The sequence below is a fragment of the Sipha flava genome, unplaced genomic scaffold (assembly GCF_003268045.1).
Source record: "Sipha flava isolate LNK unplaced genomic scaffold, YSA_version1 82_pilon_pilon, whole genome shotgun sequence".
Taxonomy (NCBI): domain Eukaryota; kingdom Metazoa; phylum Arthropoda; class Insecta; order Hemiptera; family Aphididae; genus Sipha; species Sipha flava.
In genome coordinates, this window is record NW_020273624.1 from 1 (window position 1) to 18,177 (window position 18,177).

At 32.2% G+C, this 18,177-nt stretch overlaps 1 protein-coding gene across 1 annotated transcript; it reads left to right on the plus strand.

The window, feature by feature from the left end:
- Window positions 1-5,895: 5,895 nt before the first annotated feature.
- Window positions 5,896-16,998, plus strand: LOC112693227. Its single transcript, XM_025568204.1, has 3 exons — window positions 5,896-6,144; window positions 11,538-11,710; window positions 16,418-16,998. The coding sequence occupies exons 1-3, from the start codon at window positions 6,090-6,092 to the stop codon at window positions 16,820-16,822; spliced, it is 633 nt and encodes a 210-aa protein (XP_025423989.1). The 5' UTR covers window positions 5,896-6,089; the 3' UTR covers window positions 16,823-16,998.
- The last annotated feature ends 1,179 nt before the right edge of the window (window positions 16,999-18,177 follow it).

The following is an 18,177-nucleotide window of genomic DNA, read 5'->3' on the forward strand; positions in this document are numbered from 1 at the left end:
ATGAGATCACGAGGTCAACTAATTATAATTCCGGGCTGGGCGCACAGTAAAAAGTAATTGATTCTGTAGTTTTCTACCGTAATAAATGAAACAAAAATGTAAATGCTAATACTGGATTGACAGACATGAAAAAAAAAATAACAAGGAGTTCACAATAGATTGGGGTACATAAGGGGGTACGAACAGGGCCGGATTGGGAAGGCGGGATATCGAGTTTCCCGGTGGGCCATTTGTTTGAATGGAGCCGTTTGTGCTCGTTGGAATTATTTTTTATTTAGGTTTATCGGCTTAGGCTCATTTTGTCGATTGACATAGATGCATTTTCTAATGCGGTTGTACTAGAAACTGTCTAAAATTAAATAAATAGTCTTTTAATTTTTAATAATAATATTAAGTATTTAAATTCTCAAAGCAATATACAATCATTTTATACGAAAATATACGTTTTTTTTATGGTTCTTTTTATACCTTTGGTATATCTAAATGAGGATAAAACAAGTACGCAAATACAAATTACGAGGTTAACCACTTAGGAAGCGGTTCCCAAACTCTGCACCGCGATGCCCTAAGGGCACCCGTGAGCACTTTTTAAGGGCACTGCGATTAACGGTTCATAAAAAATAGTTCAAAATGTATAGAATTTTTTTTCCTTATTGTTTTTGTAAAAACTTTATAGCAAATAATGAAATATTTCCTATTGTATATTCGGACATTCTCATTTTAACCTTATAATATTTTTATGTAATAATTATATTAGTGATAATAATTTTTATTAATTAATTTTTAAGTTTAAAAATTCATTAATTTACTATTAAATTAAATTTTAATAAAATTAATAAAATTAATTATCAACGAGTATTTTTTTTGTTCTGTCTTTCATGGTATTCATAGCAGGGCACCGTGGCTAAATTGAGTAAAAAAAAGGCATCGCGGAAAAAAAAAGTTTGGGAACCTTTGCATTAGAATAACTCTTTATATAATCAATATACATAGACAAATACGCTTGTATGATGGTATAATAATGAAATCGGTAATTAATAATCTTTATGATTAGTTAGTTTATTAAACTGTTAAATTATTCTAAGTACAATAAATTAAAATTAGCTGTTAAAATTCTAAGTCCCGACAATTAAACTTTATAAAAATATTTCTAAATGTTTCTAAATCCAGCCCATGACATACACTAGCATGAAGGTGCTCAATGTCGCAAATCCAAAATTTGTCTAATTTGCCCTTGTTTTCAGGTTCCTTTTATATCCGATATATGCAAGTGGGTGTGTAAATCCCAAGTGTGTGTGTGTGTATATGAAAATTATAATAAAAATATGATATTTTCTTATTGAATCTGATTGTGTGTGAGCTATCTCCCGACCAGCCCATAATTACTGACGCAGAGATCCAAGATGTGGTCACTATTGTTTTGATTAACTATTTTTATTTCAATTTCCCATAAAATGATTATGTGAACCGATAAAATATAATTTATTTAATTTATTTCACGGGTGTGTTCAATCAATACAGTTGCTCCTTATTAAATAATGTTATGTGATATTTTGTGTGTTATCCTAATAATTATTAATTTATTTCCTTGTTCAATTCTATGTAGGTGTGACGTTTGTGTGATAATCTGTATACTTTAATTAATCCAATTATTTTATACTTAATACATTTAATTTATTAAATGTCTCGTAATGTAGGGTGATCATAGTATTATTGTTATCTAAGTACATGGGACACGACAACCCAGAAAATTGAAAAATAATTAATATTAGGTTTATTTAAAAAATTATTTTTAGTATTTTTGTTAGTAAAAAAAAAACCAAAAACACTTAAAAATAAGAGTTATACTATGTCTAAACTCAAATTTTACTGGTGGATGTGGCAGGGTACCTCGAAATATATAATCTCGACACCCTTGTCAAAAATTTTCTGTGCGTCACTGGTTAACAAAGACATTCCAACACTGAAAATATAACTAAGTGTCAAACGTCAGAATGATCAAGAACAGAGAAAACAGTTATCCCTTAAAAAATCCATTAAAATTCTTAAAGTCTTGAAAGTGAAGATTTATTTTTATTTTGTTTGATTTTTTTAGTTAGAATTTTACACTGTTTTTTTTTTTTAATAAATATTTTGCTTAATTTTAAATTTTTTAAATGCTTATTTTAATGCTTATAATGATGTTTTTAAGCCCTTATTTTAATGATTTTAAGTTCCATAGTCCTGAGCCCTGTTCATAAATAATAAATAATAATCAAAAAGGAAGGAAAAGAATACAATTACAAAAGTCACACTGCCATAAATAATGTTCTTGGCGATGAATATTAATAAGCAATGAATGGACACACGGATGTGCAGAGTCTGGGTCTAGGATGTCTGGGTCAATTACGCAGTCCATAAAATTACATAAAAAATGGGTCATTCAATATCGATCACCTATCGATCAAATAATTATAAATATGATATAGTTTATGCGGTGGTAATCGAGTGTATTCCATTAATATAAAGATTAAAAAAAAGAGATATTTAACATTTATCAAAATAGAAAAATAAAGTAAAATATTTCTCTAGAAATACGTTCTATAAATAAATAATGTAATAACCAGGGCTCATAACTTATATGTAGCTCTAAAAATGGTAGTTATAAGTTCTATAATATACTCATGTTACGGACATACATAAATGTTGGTCCTTACGACTCATACGACATGGGTGGGACCACGTAGATCATAAATAATAGAAATCGGGAAATGATTATTATTAATATAATATTCGTATTCGTATGAATAGAAAGGAATTTTAATTTAATTAGAGGGTGACACATGAACATATAATATATGAATCATGTGGCTACATTTCAAAGTGTGACATTAAAAAATAATTATTACAGAAACACATCAGTATGATATATTACGGAGATGTGGGTCCTTACTAATTATATGGTAGAGAAGACAATTAGTTCATAATAAATTAAAACCAACTATTATAGAAAGGCACCAGTATGATATATGCAAAATGCGGGATTCACGAGGACAACTGGTTACATGAAGCACAAATAACATCAATCTAAATGCTAAGATGAATCACATATGATAAGTGATTTAGCATTCACTAAGTCCGGGTCAACTATGAGAAGCGGGGTATGTAAGGGAGTCCCGAATAGACCAATATTCAAATGTGATTTATACGAGTAGTCGCAAGCACCTTCACGCCAGATCATTTTTTAAATATTGTTTTGTACTTAGAAAAAATTTTAAAATAAAGAGTTTAATTGTATTTGAGTATTTTTATTTGGAATATTTTCCTAAAAACTTCAACATCGTTTACGATTGGACGACGGCACGCAACACTCATTAAAATATTCATAGAAGTGCTTAAATATGTTGTAATATGTCACATATTATAAGTTAGAATAATAAAATGTAATATGTAGAAGTATAACAATTGTAATATGCAACATGTTAAATAATAATGTACATGAAAAAACGCATTTGTAGTGTTTCATTTAATTAAAAGATTAGCTGTAGATTTGTAGAATAATAAAATATAACACATTGTAAAATTCACTTTCATAAAATGGAGAAGTCGAACGATATGTAATATGCCAGACGCTAATAAATATGAAATAATTATAAAACATTGTGCAAACGTATAAGTCACTCTTTCTACTAAATTTTGTTTAACATGTCGCGTACTGCGTAGTCACATAATATAAAAACACATTATAAGAGGTTCTCATGAACATCAAACTGGGCGTGTTGTCTGTTAACACATGGTTGTCTGTTTAAGTGAGAATATGAATATTGGAGTCGCAGATACGTGGACAAGTGAAAGGGTTCACATAAACGTTTTTCTGGGAAATTGTAATAAAATAGTTTATCGGAATGATGTGGTGACCACATCCTGTGTCCCTGCATCAGCGATTGTGTAATACACACATGTGCGGAATCGATGGGAAATTATCATATTTTATTGCCATTAGCGCACATGCACACTCACAATTCGTGGAAATTATCTTATTTTATTATCTTGTTCATTTACACACACACACTTGGGATTTTACACACACACATACAATATCACATATAAAAGGGACCCGAAAACAAGGGCAAATCAGACGAGTCTTGTCTATGCTGCACTGAGCACCTTCACGTCAGTGTATGTTATGGTCTGGACTTAGAAATATTTCCAATTATTTTATAAGTACAATTGTTAGGACTTAAATAATTTCTATCACTAGAATATTTACAAAATTTGTAGTTAGAATAATTTTTATAAGTTAAATAAATTTAATTATTTCAAAAAGAAGTCTTAATTATTCCTGACTACACTTCCACACAAGCGTTGACTGAGACGTTGTAACTGAGTTAACGGATCAAACGGTTGGCACGTAACAAACAGTTGATGATTTATAGTTTATTATAAATTTATGTATGTATGTATGTATGTATATATGTATATGTATATGAGCATGCAGTGGCGTACATACGGGGGGGCCCAGGTACAAACCCCCCAGGCCAAAAAAAAAAAAAAAAGAAAATTGTTTTATTATTGATGACGTGTAATATATTCGTAGTTTCATTATTACGCTTTGAACTTAAAATAAACAACTATACAAATATGATAATTAAATAATTATATTGATAGGTGTTTGAAAAGTTTTGTTAACTATACTGTTTTTATATTCCAATAGCTATTAATTTACTGTAATGTAAAAGTAAACTGTAAATTGGTAAAAAAGTTGAATAAAATAATATCTATTTACAGCAGATATTTATCTTATTTACCTATCTGTGCAACGAAAAAAAAAGGTAACGATTATTTTTGTTAACCCCCCCCCCCCCCATAGCAAGATTGAATGTACGCCACTGTGAGCATGTATATGTTAAAACAATCGAACGACAGACGAACGGAAGTGACACATCTTGTGGGAATAATACACAGAAACAAGGGCGTATTTGAGTTGGGCCATGTGGGGGGGGGGCGAAACTAATTTTTCTTCAATACAAACTTAAAAATAATTTACAATTCATTGCTTACAACTCATGTTATTGTAATCATTGATAACATATACCAAAAAATAATTGTATTATTCTTACCTATTATGTAGATAATATTTTTTAAAACTGTTATCAGTGATAATTGTTCACTTCTCGGCCGTTGAATATTCGATACATAGTTTTCAGTCAATTTTACATTATTAATATATTAGTATTATAGTTTATGGTTTAAAGTATATACACCTAGTAGCACGTTGAACGTGTTGACCTGGATTGAGCCGCGTCTCCCGACGTAACATTTGTGTTAAGCGTCATTGGTAGAACATGACTCGGCGACGAGAAGTTACTACGCCGTCTATTGTGTTAATACGGGATTCTACTCGCCGCCGTCACAGCTCTGGTTCTTACGAGCAATCTTTTAACGCAAATTCGCTGTTCGGGGAGACGTACTCTCCCTCACTACAAGGGAGTGTTTAAACACCGCTATACACAACTTGCGGACCCGCTCTAGTCGCGCGAACCAACGCGTCCGCCTCCGACCTTTGAACCTGAGCACGGCTAGAGATAGTGCCTGCACTTGGCCCTGCGTGCGACTTTCGGAGGCCGGGCCGACGGCGAGCGTACAGCCAATACTCTAGTCCGTTTACGGCCGCGAAAAGAGACGGTGGCAGAACGGACGGAATCCCTTACCGTCGCGTACGGTAACGGAATATACGTCAAGTATTGTTGCTCGGACGGGACGCCGAAGACGAGAAACAATAACGAGCGCGCGCTCTGTACAATCGCACGCGGTCCACCGTCCGGACCGATTGCCCGCGCTCTGCACGTCGACATGCGACCTACGGCGCCGAGCCTATCACGTCCGTCCCGCGCCAGCGCTATTGATTTTTCTCGCCGTCCGACTGTACGGGGTATCGCCACCGCACGCGCACCGATCCCTTTTCATCCCGAAGGCGTTCCGCGGTATCGTTGTCCATTGCTGTCCATCCGTCGTTGTCGTCGCCCACCACTGTCGCACAATCCCTCTTAGAATCGTCTTCATCTTGCACGGTCTTTGTACGCGCGCCCGTGGTCGAATGATACAACGAGATGGTATGGAAACAGCTGCTGGCCGTTCACAATTTCGTCGTATTGGCGCACTGCGGTGAGTCCTTTCCGGCCGTTAATAACCGTCAAACCGTCTTTTAGGTTTACCCTCGTGGACCTAAAGAGTTTCCGCGTCGACGAGCCGCACGATGGGTTAGCCACCGTCGGATCCGGTGAAACGATGGACGAACGTAATATTTCGACTTCGACAACAGGCGTCTATTAATCGAACATTCGATTTTTCGTTTATCACGCGTCAAAAGGTGTATGAGGTGTACCAAAAACAAAAAGTTCACCACCCAACCGGGTCGTAAATTTATTGAAATATTGTACGCTTCGCGTTAATCCGGTTCCGACGAAAATATGTCGTGTGATCCTAAATAAAATTAGTTAATAAACAACAATGTCGTATGAAATTTACTCGACCGAAATTGGTACAAATTCACAAAACTTAGTATTACAGTAATAATAATTATTATTGCTTGTGGTCTGCCGCTGTGTTCGTAACTTCATTGACCATCAGTGTAATTGTCCGTTATTTATAGTTTCACAGTGAGCCTGCGTTGTTAAAATCTTTTGCGCGTCCCTTTAGTTTATCATCGGACCGAACTGACGATGACCGAGAGTCGTAACGCGTTCGGTTTTCGAAAACGTAATCTTTTAATATTGGTGCAGTGGATCCGTAATCCTTGGGTTTACTGCTGTGACTTGTACAGGGACGGATAGGCGTAATCTGACCGGTCCGGGAAAAATAGAATACAGCGGCCCCCACATGATTATATCCAAGTTCCAACTAAACAATTACCTCAACTTTGAAAGAACCGACACGACATCACCAACTTTTTTTTCGACGTTCTTTAATAATATTTAAAATTATAATATATATTATACTATCCAATTTTACACATGTTTTGCTCTCTTCTATCAACTCTACGATTTTTATCTCTTTTATTTTCTCCGCCTCCTTTTATTTTTAATCTGTTTTGAAGCATACCTGGTTATACAACATTTTAGCAATTTTATACTATTTACATGGTTCGCGTATAATTATTGTGGAAAAATATGATATATCAGTAATCAACTTTGCCGTGGGGTTTTATTAGGGACTATATATGATAATTTAAACCTGAACAATCAGTTATCATAATAGCACGGAATTATATGCATCAAAAACCAATCAAATATGGGCTAAAAGATCTTTAACATGCACAAATATATGCACTAATATGTTAAAATATGCATAAAAAAAAAAAAATTTACACTCGAAATTTTGAATAAAATTTAATTTTTAATTTTTAATCATTCAATTGAAATAATACATTTAAAATTATGTAACCCTACTGTAAATACTTTTTTTTCTTCTTCATTTTAAAGGAATTTACTATGATATTTATAGGTTTAAGTTAGATTTAAATATATAGTATCAATATTATATTTATTTACTTTTATTTGTATATTTGTACATGTATAATAGTATTAGTAGTAATATTTTTCATCGACCCGTTTTCGGCCCCACCAAATAAAATAAAAGTCAACCAAAATGTTTTTTTTTTGATATATATATATATATATATATATATATATATATATATAATATATGAATTACTGATATTATTTAATGACCCAATTATCATATAACGATTATTATCTACCCGTAATGATAATGGAAATGTATACGTTTCTAAATATTACAAAGATAAATTCATATGTTTTTTAAGTCTATAAAATTAACAATATTTTTCACGGAGCTTCACAGATATATTGGTATCATTTAATTAACCATTATCTATTGAACAAAAATGTGTTCTTGCGCAACTCGCTGTAATAAACCGTTAAATTTTGGTGAATCAATCATTTTATTGTGAACAAATTTTATTTATAAAATAAAAAAATTTAAAAATATGGCTTTAATTCCTAAAATTACACAAATGATAATAGTGATGAATATCCAGAATAGTATAATTTACATAAATCAACTATTTTTAAATATATTGTAATAACGAATATTTATTAAGGAATAATATTATGTTATTTTATGATTATTATTATTATTATTATTTATTTATTTATTATATTATTTAATGTTGCATTGGAAAAATTTGTAAGAGAAATTAATATGGGACATCATGAAGGAGTAAACTTATAGGGTCATACTATTAGACTATTGGCATACGCAGATGACCTGGTACTGGTAACAGAATCACAAGAAGAACTTAAGTCACTATTCAGGTGGCTAGAAAAGTCATCAGTAAAAATAGGTTTACGCATCAACGAGGAAAAAACCAAATAAATAGTTGTTAGAAGGCAAAACAACGCGAGATTAGGCCTCTCCTTAAGGATAGATCAGTATAATTTTGATAGAATGGATCAGTTCAAGTATCTGGGAATGATTTTAACAGAAGATAATCAAATAACAAAAGAGATAGAAGCAAGAATTCAGGCTGGAAATAAATATTTTTTCAATCTAGCGAATCTGTTAGGAGCTCGATCCTTGTCAAGAGAATTAAACAAGCAATTATATACTAAATTGATAAGACCGATTATTACATGTGGAGCAGAGACTTGGACAATTCGAAAAACCAACGAGAAAAGACTCCTAGTTTTTGAAAGAAAAATTCTGAGAAGAATTTTTGGACCTGTGAAGGACAGTGTCACTAATGACTGGAGGATAAGGAAAAATGAGGAATTGGACTAATTATACCAAAAACCGAACATCGTAGAAGCAATAAGAACTAAGAGATGTTATGGGCATACATATCATAATGTTACAGATATATATAAATGCTATAACGATTTCCATTACAATAATATAATTGTTGCGTAATTAGATAATAACAAAGAGATAATTTCATAGGAATATTAAAACCACACCCGTGGATAAGTTAAATATTATGGTTACTTATGGAATCATAAGTAGTTCATATAACCATTTTATACAGGAAATCTAAAATAAGAAATAGACAATCAAAACAATAGTGACCACATCCTTGCGTCATTAATTATGGGTTGGACGGGAAATAGCACACACACACACATATAATCAATAAGAAATTATTGATTTTTATTATTGTTTTTCATATACACATACACACTTGCGTCCATCGGATTAATAAGGTGGTCCCGAACAGGCCCTAGGAAAGATGTGTTTTAATCTTGTTAATGCATGTACCTTCACTCCAGTTTGTTTTATAAATTAATTATTTGGACTTAGAATAATTTTACAAATTAAAAAAATTGTACTTAGAAATATTTCAATAAAGTTAATATTTTAAAAGTCTTGAGTTATTTATTTAAATACTATCATTATTCTACATTGACTACGAAGCTGTACAGTTGAGTGTGCTCATCACTCGTTGCACTGTCTGGTACCCATATACCGGCACGCAACAGAGACTAAAATGGGCAGGACATGCTTGGAGAAACCAAAACCCATTAATCCGTACAGTAATTGAAAAGAACCCCACAGGAAAAAGACCCATCGGAAGACCGAGAATGAGATGGGAAGATGTAAAAAATGATGTGGAAGAGCTAGGAGGAAATGATTGGAAGATGCGAGCAGCTGACCGAGATTGATGGAAGGCTGGATGTATTTTGAAATAGTTCTAGAGGACGTTAACACCAAAAAAAAAAAAAAAAATGTATTATTATTAAAAATATTTTATTCCCCAGGAAACAGAATTATATTGTATACTTTTATAACTAAAAAAATCAATTAAGAATGAAAATATAGTTTAATTAATATATAGTATATTATTTTTAACTAGTTTTGAAAAAATTAGATTTTTGGCCAACTATTTTAATTTTTGGCTCACTGTGCGTCCCCTAGTCAACAACTATAAGTAGGCAAAATAATATAATTTTTCTAATATCTTTTATTGCAATTTGACATAAATTCTTCTGACGTAGTTCTGACGTTAGAAAATAAAAAAGGTCTTATATGGTGATTATTCGACACGGTCACTGTAAAAAATTGTGTTATTTGAAATGTTACGTTTATTTTATTTTTGTATGTTACGTCTGTATACTTTGAAGTGATCGGCATATACAACTATTTTCCGGTCATAGCAAACCCTCTTATAGGTTTTAATTATTCTCATCGTAGAAAAACTTTTTCTTGAATATGGAGATGGTCTGTGTGAGCGAGATCCCGAACAAGTCTATTTGCTCGGGGTAACCAAGCTCCGACAAAAAAGAGTGGACTGTATATGTAAAACTTTCTTATGTATTGTTACGTGCCAACCGTTTGATCCGTTAATTCAGTTACAACGTCTCAGTCAACGCTTGAGTGGAAGTGTAGTCAGGAATAATTAAGACTTCTTTTTAAAATAATTAAATTTATTTAACTTATAAAAATTATCCTAACTACAAAATTCTGTAAATATTCTAGTGATAGAAATTATTTAAGTCCTAACAATTGTAACTTATAAAATAATTGGAAATATTTCTAAGTCCAGACCATAACATACACTAACGTGAAGGTGCTCAGTGCAGCATAGACAAGACTCGTCTGATTTGCCCTTGTTTTCGGGTCCCTTTTATATGTGATATGGCATGTGTGTGTGTAAAATCCCAAGTGTGTGTGTGTAAATGAAATAAGATAATAAAATATGATAAATGTGATGAGTCGTTGTTGATTCGGTGTGTGCGCTCTAAAATATGATAATTCTCTATTGATTCTGCATGCGTGTACTATCTCTTGACCGGCCCATACTTATTACAAGATCCAGGATGTGGTCAACCACCCACGTATATGTGACTCCGATATTCATATTCTTATTTAAATAGATAACCATGTGAACAATTTAACTTATTCACACGCCCAGTTTCGATGTTCATGAGAACCTCTTATAATGTGTGTTTTATATTATGTGACTACGCAGTACGCGACAATGTGACTACGCGGGACGCGACAGTATATTTAATATAAATTACAATCAAGTAAAGGTTATAATGTATTAATAAATGAACGTGTAATAAAAATAAGATAAAATAAAACAATAAATGAATAATTATATCATATAAATATAATAATAATTATTATACCAATAAACGAATAATAAACAAATATTACCGCGTACTGCGCCACCGCAACAGCCGACGATAGATGTAACGTGGCAAGCACCAACGTAACATAAACAACACGGTATCGCGAAATATACACGCGGCAAGAACCAACGTAAAGGAACACAACACACCGACCGGTCGCGGTGACTCGTATATATTTGGTAAGCCGGCGCGAATAGGTCACTGAAGGGATGGGTTTTATCGTGTCTAGAGAATTCGATTGTTGTTTGGAAAATTCGACCGCAATCGCGGTGATACGAATAGTATCCGTCGGATACATCAATAGTTAGTTGTATCCAACATTGTCGATAATTATATTAAACCATCTAAATTATTATTGTATAATAATGGACTTTTTATTTCTATCTATTTATTATTATATTGCAGTGGATTTGACGGGGAAAATCTACCAGACGAATGCTGCATTGGAAAAAGAAAACCTTATGTTTTGTTATGAATGCAACACAATGGTTAATGGAAAGAGCTGCAACAATTTCACAGACAAAGACGAGTATTCGAAATTCTCAACAAAATGTACAGGAGATAGAAAAACATGCATGGTAAATAATTCATTTTCAAACGTTTTATCATTATATTTACACATAATGGTCAATATTATGATAATGATCAAGGCGAAGTTCGGAAATGTATGACCTTAAAACAGTTATAATGGTTTAAAATTAATAAAAATATATATATTTTTTTTTTAATTTCTAAAATACAAATTATTGCATTGCACTATTAGACCATAATTGATGTTCGAAATATTAAACGAACGACGATTATTGGCTAATAAATATTTATATTTTTAAAAATTTCTCTCTACGTCCGCTAAAATGATTGGAATAAATTTAAAATGCTAAACTTCAATACTGAGGTCATCAGGAAAACATTCTTTTGAAGCTTTTTCACCAATTAAAATTAAATTATTGTTTGAGATTCAGTATTTTTCTCAAGTACAGCCTTAAATTTATTTTTTATTTCATTTCCGGTTTTATTAACTACTGTTGAATCAATTTTAATATTAATATTTTAAATACTTTTTATCGAATCATAAAGACTAAATCCTAAGGTTTCTATCTTGATAATATTATCTGCGAGAGTTCCAAAGTTAACATTAATGTAAATTAAATTACGTATTACATTATCATCGCTTAAAAGATTCTGTGAATTTTCAATTGATGTAGAATCATCTTTGCAATACCCATAATAATACTTTTCAATAATACTATTCGTAGTCAAAATTCTAAAATATAAAAATGTTAAAGAAAAAACCGTGTATTATGTAAAAGTTAATTTACCATATCAGGTTCATGGAGGGGGGTTCTGACCCCCCCCCATATATACGCCACTGCCTACAAGTACAATTGAACTGTAATAATTAGGTAATTCAAATTGTATAAAGTGTAGCGTGCCGAGTGGTGAGTTTGACAAGGTGGTAAGTTGTAAAGATATAAGTATGGAAATCAATAAACGTGCAAGAATACTTGTTAATGTAGTATTGGTGTTTATTAAATTTAACTGAAGCAATAAAGATAGAGTAAAATGAAATTGACAAATATAAGCGGAGGGTCTATACTGGATGACAGGATATTTGGTATCGATCTGAAGCCAAGGGCCTATCGCCCCTTTGGCCCCTTAAAATACACTCATGATCGAAGTCTATTTATATGTTGATAGATGACTTCCTTCTAGGGCATCGTTTCTCAACCTTTTTAGTGTCGCGACCCCTAAAATAGGTATAAAATATAGTCAATCACTTCGCGACCCCCCTCCATCTAGGTTAGGTAAAAATTTAAACAGTAAAAATATCCTATCATTAACCAAACGAAATATAACATTTTAAATACCAATGTATAAATACCATATACAGTAACTTAAGCTTATCAAGTTAGAAAGTTATGTATCGGGTCGTTGGGAATTTCCATTAGTGAAGTAGTGCCCGTTTTATTGATAAGATATCTACATTTAATCGACTGCTTATTATTGTTATTTTTAATATTATTTTTGTGTGTTATGAAACGATTAATTTATCGATGACAGTCGCGCGTCGCTCGTGTTGTTAAATTCATGTGATATTGCGTTTATTAAGTTGGTTTTTAGTGGATCTTTTTAGTTTTGTGTAATTTGAATTAATGATTATAGATAAATATATAACAAAACGTAATGCTTCATCTACTTCTGATGAACCAGCGAAAAAAAAATTCAGGCCATATAACAATGAGTATTTGAAGTATGGGTTTATTTCACTTGATAATAAGCCGCAATGTGTTGTTTGCTTTCAAGTTCTATCTCAAGAAAGTATGAAACCTTCAAAATTAATTCGACATCTGGAAACAAATCACCCACTTTTAATAAAAAAACCAATTGATTTTTTTGAGCGTAAATCACTTTTTTTAAAAAATCAACAAACTTGTATTCTTAAATCAAGTCAGAATAACACCGCAATACTTGAAGCATCATATTTAGTAGCACTTAGGGTAGCTAGGGAATCAAAGCCGCACATGATTGCTGAGAACCCCATTCTACCCACTGTTATTGATATGGTCAATATTATGATAGGTGCAAAAGAAGCAAACAAATTAAAAACTATTCCACTTTCAAATGACACAATATCAAGACGAATTAATGAAATGTCAACTGATGTGCACATTCAAATAGTACAAAATCTAAAATCAAGTGAGTATTTTTCTATTCAGTTTGACGAATCAACAGACGTAACAAACTTGGCACAATTTTTATGTTTTGTTCGCTACGAATGTGATGGGACAGTTAAAGAAAATATGCTTTTTTGCAAATCAATACCAGGTCATGCTACTGGACAAGGTCTTTTTGAATTATTTATTGAAACAACAAAAAATAAAAATTTGGACTGGAACAAATGTATTTCAGTGTGTTCTGATGGCGCAAGAGCAATAACAGGGAAAAATAGTGGTTTAATAGTAAAATTAAAAGAATTAATGCCACATATTGAATGGACACATTGTTTTCTTCACAAGCATGCACTTGCCGCAAAAAAAATGCCAGATAATTTAAAAAATGTGTTATTTGAAGCTGTAAAAATAGTAAATTATATTAAAAGTCAACCGCTGCAGTGCAGATTGTTTTCCGCACTATGTGAAGAAATGGGCTCCAAGCGCAAGTCACTGCTTTTCTATATCAAAGTTAGATGGTTCTCACGAGGAAAAGTATTAACGCGGATTTTTGAGTTGCGAAATAATTAATATAATAATAATAATATTAATAATATTTTTTAAAGATCGAAATAACACATTTTTAACTTTTTTCCAAGATAATGAGACATTACTATTTTTGGCTTATTTGAGTGGTATATTTTCACATTTGAATGGCTTGAATATAAGCTTACAAGGCCGTGAAAAGAACATTCTAATAATGTCAGATAAAGTTAATGCTTTTATCAAAAAACTTGGAATTTGGATCATTCGTCTCGAAAAACGAAATTTTGATGCATTTGATTTAACATCAAATTACATTGAAAAAAATGTAAACTTAAAAAGTCCTATTCTTGATCGTGTTTTTGATACCATGAAAACACATTTAAGAGAATTGAAAATTCAATTACTCGAATATTTCTCGTGTAACGACAATGACTTCTCAAATAGATGGGTTCTTAATCCATTTGATGAAAATATTGTTGCAGTTGCCAAATTACCAGTTGAGACTCACAACCAACTGTTAGAATTATCAGCTAATAAGAAATTATAGCTACAATTTGGATTTCAAGATTTAAATAAGGTTTGGATTGCCCGGAAAAATTAATATGGAAGTTTGGTAACAGAGGCATTGAAAATTTTGATTCCGTTCGCTACTTCTTATTTATGCGAAAAAGGATTCTCATCCATGGTGGCAATAAAAACTAAGTACAGAAATCGTTTGTTATCACTAGAAAATAACTTACTTTTATGTGTTTCAGATGTTGAACCACAAATTAAGCAACTTTTAAATGTAAAACAAATTCAGAGATCACACTAATTATTTATTTAAAATTATATAAAAAGTCTTAAATATTTAAATAAAAAGGTGCATTTTGTAAATCAGCATTTTATTATTTTTGACCTGCGCGACCCCAAGTCAAGTTGTTCGCGACCCCTCTGGGGGTCGCGACCCCCTGGTTAAGAAACGCTGTTCTAGGGTGTTTCTATTCTATTACATGTCTGTTGCAGGTGCATGATTTTTTGTAAGATTACGCTTGTACGTAACATTATATTTTCTTGGTAATTTATACATTTAAACCTTGTACAAGGTACAAGATTGTTATTTGTGTGATTTATCAAATACTTATTTTAATAATCTTCAATACATCATAAGATTAGACTTTAACAGGTACGTTACTTTATTTAAAATACAGGCGTACAAGGTACAAGATTGTTACTTATGTGATTTATCAAATACTTATTTTAATAATCCGTCTTATATTATATGAATAGACTTTGACAGGTACTTTTCTCAGTATTTTAAATATAAAATAATAAAGGAACAACGTTGTTTTGTATGTGGTATAATATATTCCAAGCTTATTTGTTTAGTAGTATGTGGCATATTACAAAAGCATAGGTAATAAAAATCAGTACATTGTACACACGATTTCTGAAATTTGAAGGTATCGCAATAAACGTGTGGAACTATCAACATACAAAATATTGTTCATATGAAAAATATGAAATAAAATAAAATAAAATAAACATCAGTATTACAGTTTGACTTTGAATTTAAAACTTTGACTTAGGGTGGGTACTCGATACATGTAACTTCTTCATTATAAAATTAACTTCAAAGCACCACTGTGGCTAGTAATGTATAATTCCCAAATAAGGAGTTGTGACTTTTCTAACAACCCAGTATGTGGTCTATATTTAATTATTACCACGCGCTCATCCTTTAATTTTCTTTATTGTATATATATATATATATATGTATGTATGTATGTATGTATATGCAGTTGCGTAGCTAGGATTTTCTTCTGAGGGAGGGTTAGTGATCATTTCTTACACAATGGTGGTTTAAATAGGTTCTTCCATAAGTTTAACATGTGGATGCCAAAGTTATATTTTAGATTTTGGTTTCTATAACCCTTAACATATATTGATTTATTAATTCTCTTGTATACTTTAAATACTTTGGATATTGTATTTTATAGTAATATAATATAAATTATTTTAAGCGTATTACTTATTAAAAAAAAAATAAATAAATAAATAAATAAATTAATAAAAATAGCAATGAATTTTCAACGTTGTCTATTGCAGGTGAAACGGTACTCGTACACGACGAGCAACGAGAGCGCCACTTCCGGCCAACAGCTGTGGTCCCTGGAGCGGAACTGCTCGGGAAAATGCGAAGACGGTTGCATCGTGATCGGTGAACGGATCAAGATCTACGCGTGCCAAGCGTGCTGCGAGACGCCGCTGTGCAATATTTCCAACGGGTCGTCCGGCCGGTCCGCGGTGCCGCCGTTCGTCTGTCTAGCATCGATCATTCTGTTCCTGCTCCTGCGGGCGACAGTAGTCTCTGGCGGCTCATCATCGCGATCCTGCCCCGCGTTTCTTTGTCCTTCGTCGACTTGTACCACCGGTCCGGCGGCTGATAGCGATCCCGACCACAGTCCCGTGCGGTTGCCCGTCAATCACAAGTCCGCCGTGCCGGCCACGTAATTCTTCCACGGACGGCTGCGAGTCGGTTTCCTGATTTGTCGGCGGCGCAGCGTTCACCGGGGCCTTAGATACAGGTCCAAGATTTTCTTAATGACATGGTATAACAATACATCGAAAACAAATCAAATATTGAATAACGATTCAACAAACTATACAAATATTACTAAAATTATAAAATTGTTTAGTAATATTTGTGTAGTTTTTTTTAATTACAAAATTGTTCTTTTTTTTTTTATAACTCATTCATATTATTATTATTTCATCTTAACGTGTACCTATTGAAGAAATATATAAACATATATGTCTATTCATTTTTTCTTTATTGGACTCAGATTAATATAGTCGTACTCTGGCCTTCAAATATTTATACTACCAAAAGTGTGTCGGTGTGTTGGATATAGTTTTTAAAACGACGTACAAGTTACAATTCGATTTCGTCCAACGTTTATTATATTCGTAACTTTATTATATTCGAGATACTGGTATAGTAACAAACGACCGTGGAATTTCCTTGTTAGATACAGCTTACAAAATTTTATCGATGGCGTTGCTAAGAAGATTAGTAATATATGAGGAAGACATCTTAACAGATTATCAAACTGGTTTCAGAAGAGAAAAATCTACGACGGATCATATATTCATAATAAGACAAGTAATGGAAAAATTCTACGAATATAATAAAGACCTTCATATACTTTTTGTAGATTTCAAACAAGCATATGACAGTATTGACCGTGAACAACTCTGGATTACACTAAGACATTTCGGTATACCAAGAAAATTGGTGAAACTAGTTGAGATCTGTAACCAACAAACATACTGCAAAGTGCGTTTTATGGGTGAAACCTCCGAAACATTTGAATGCAAGACCGTCTTAAGACAGGGAGACGCACTATTTCCGGTACTATTCAATCATGCCTTGGAAGAAGTGATAAAGGACATGCATAAAAAACGAGAAATAGAATTGGTTGGGATGAATACTCTTCTAGCATATACAGATGATTTAGTTATCTTATACATTATAATAGCTATCTGTATGCCAAACTTCAGCTCGATCCGTTCAATGGTTTGAGCTGTGCGCTAATTACACAGTCAGTGAGCTTACTGTTTTCAGAGCTGTAAAGAATACTTTTAAAAAGTATTTAAGTAAATACTTAAATACATTTTTCAAGTATTTAAGATACTACTCAAATAATTTAATTGTATAGTATTTCAAATACTACTTAAATACTTTAAAAAAGTCTTTGGAAAACTGTTCAAATACTTTTGTAAAAAAAATATTTGATGTAATTAGGCTATGGTAAACTAACAATTTGCAGAGAAATAGTCGAAAGAGATGCATTATGCGGTTCTGG

Coding starts and splice junctions, on each gene's coding strand:
- LOC112693227 (XM_025568204.1), top strand. CDS start 6,090: ATGGTATGGAAACAGCTGCTGGCCGTTCACAATTTCGTCGTATTGGCG. Junction 6,145..11,537: donor CGTCGTATTGGCGCACTGCG/GTGAGTCCTTTC, acceptor ATTATATTGCAG/TGGATTTGACGGGGAAAATC. Junction 11,711..16,417: donor GAGATAGAAAAACATGCATG/GTAAATAATTCA, acceptor TGTCTATTGCAG/GTGAAACGGTACTCGTACAC.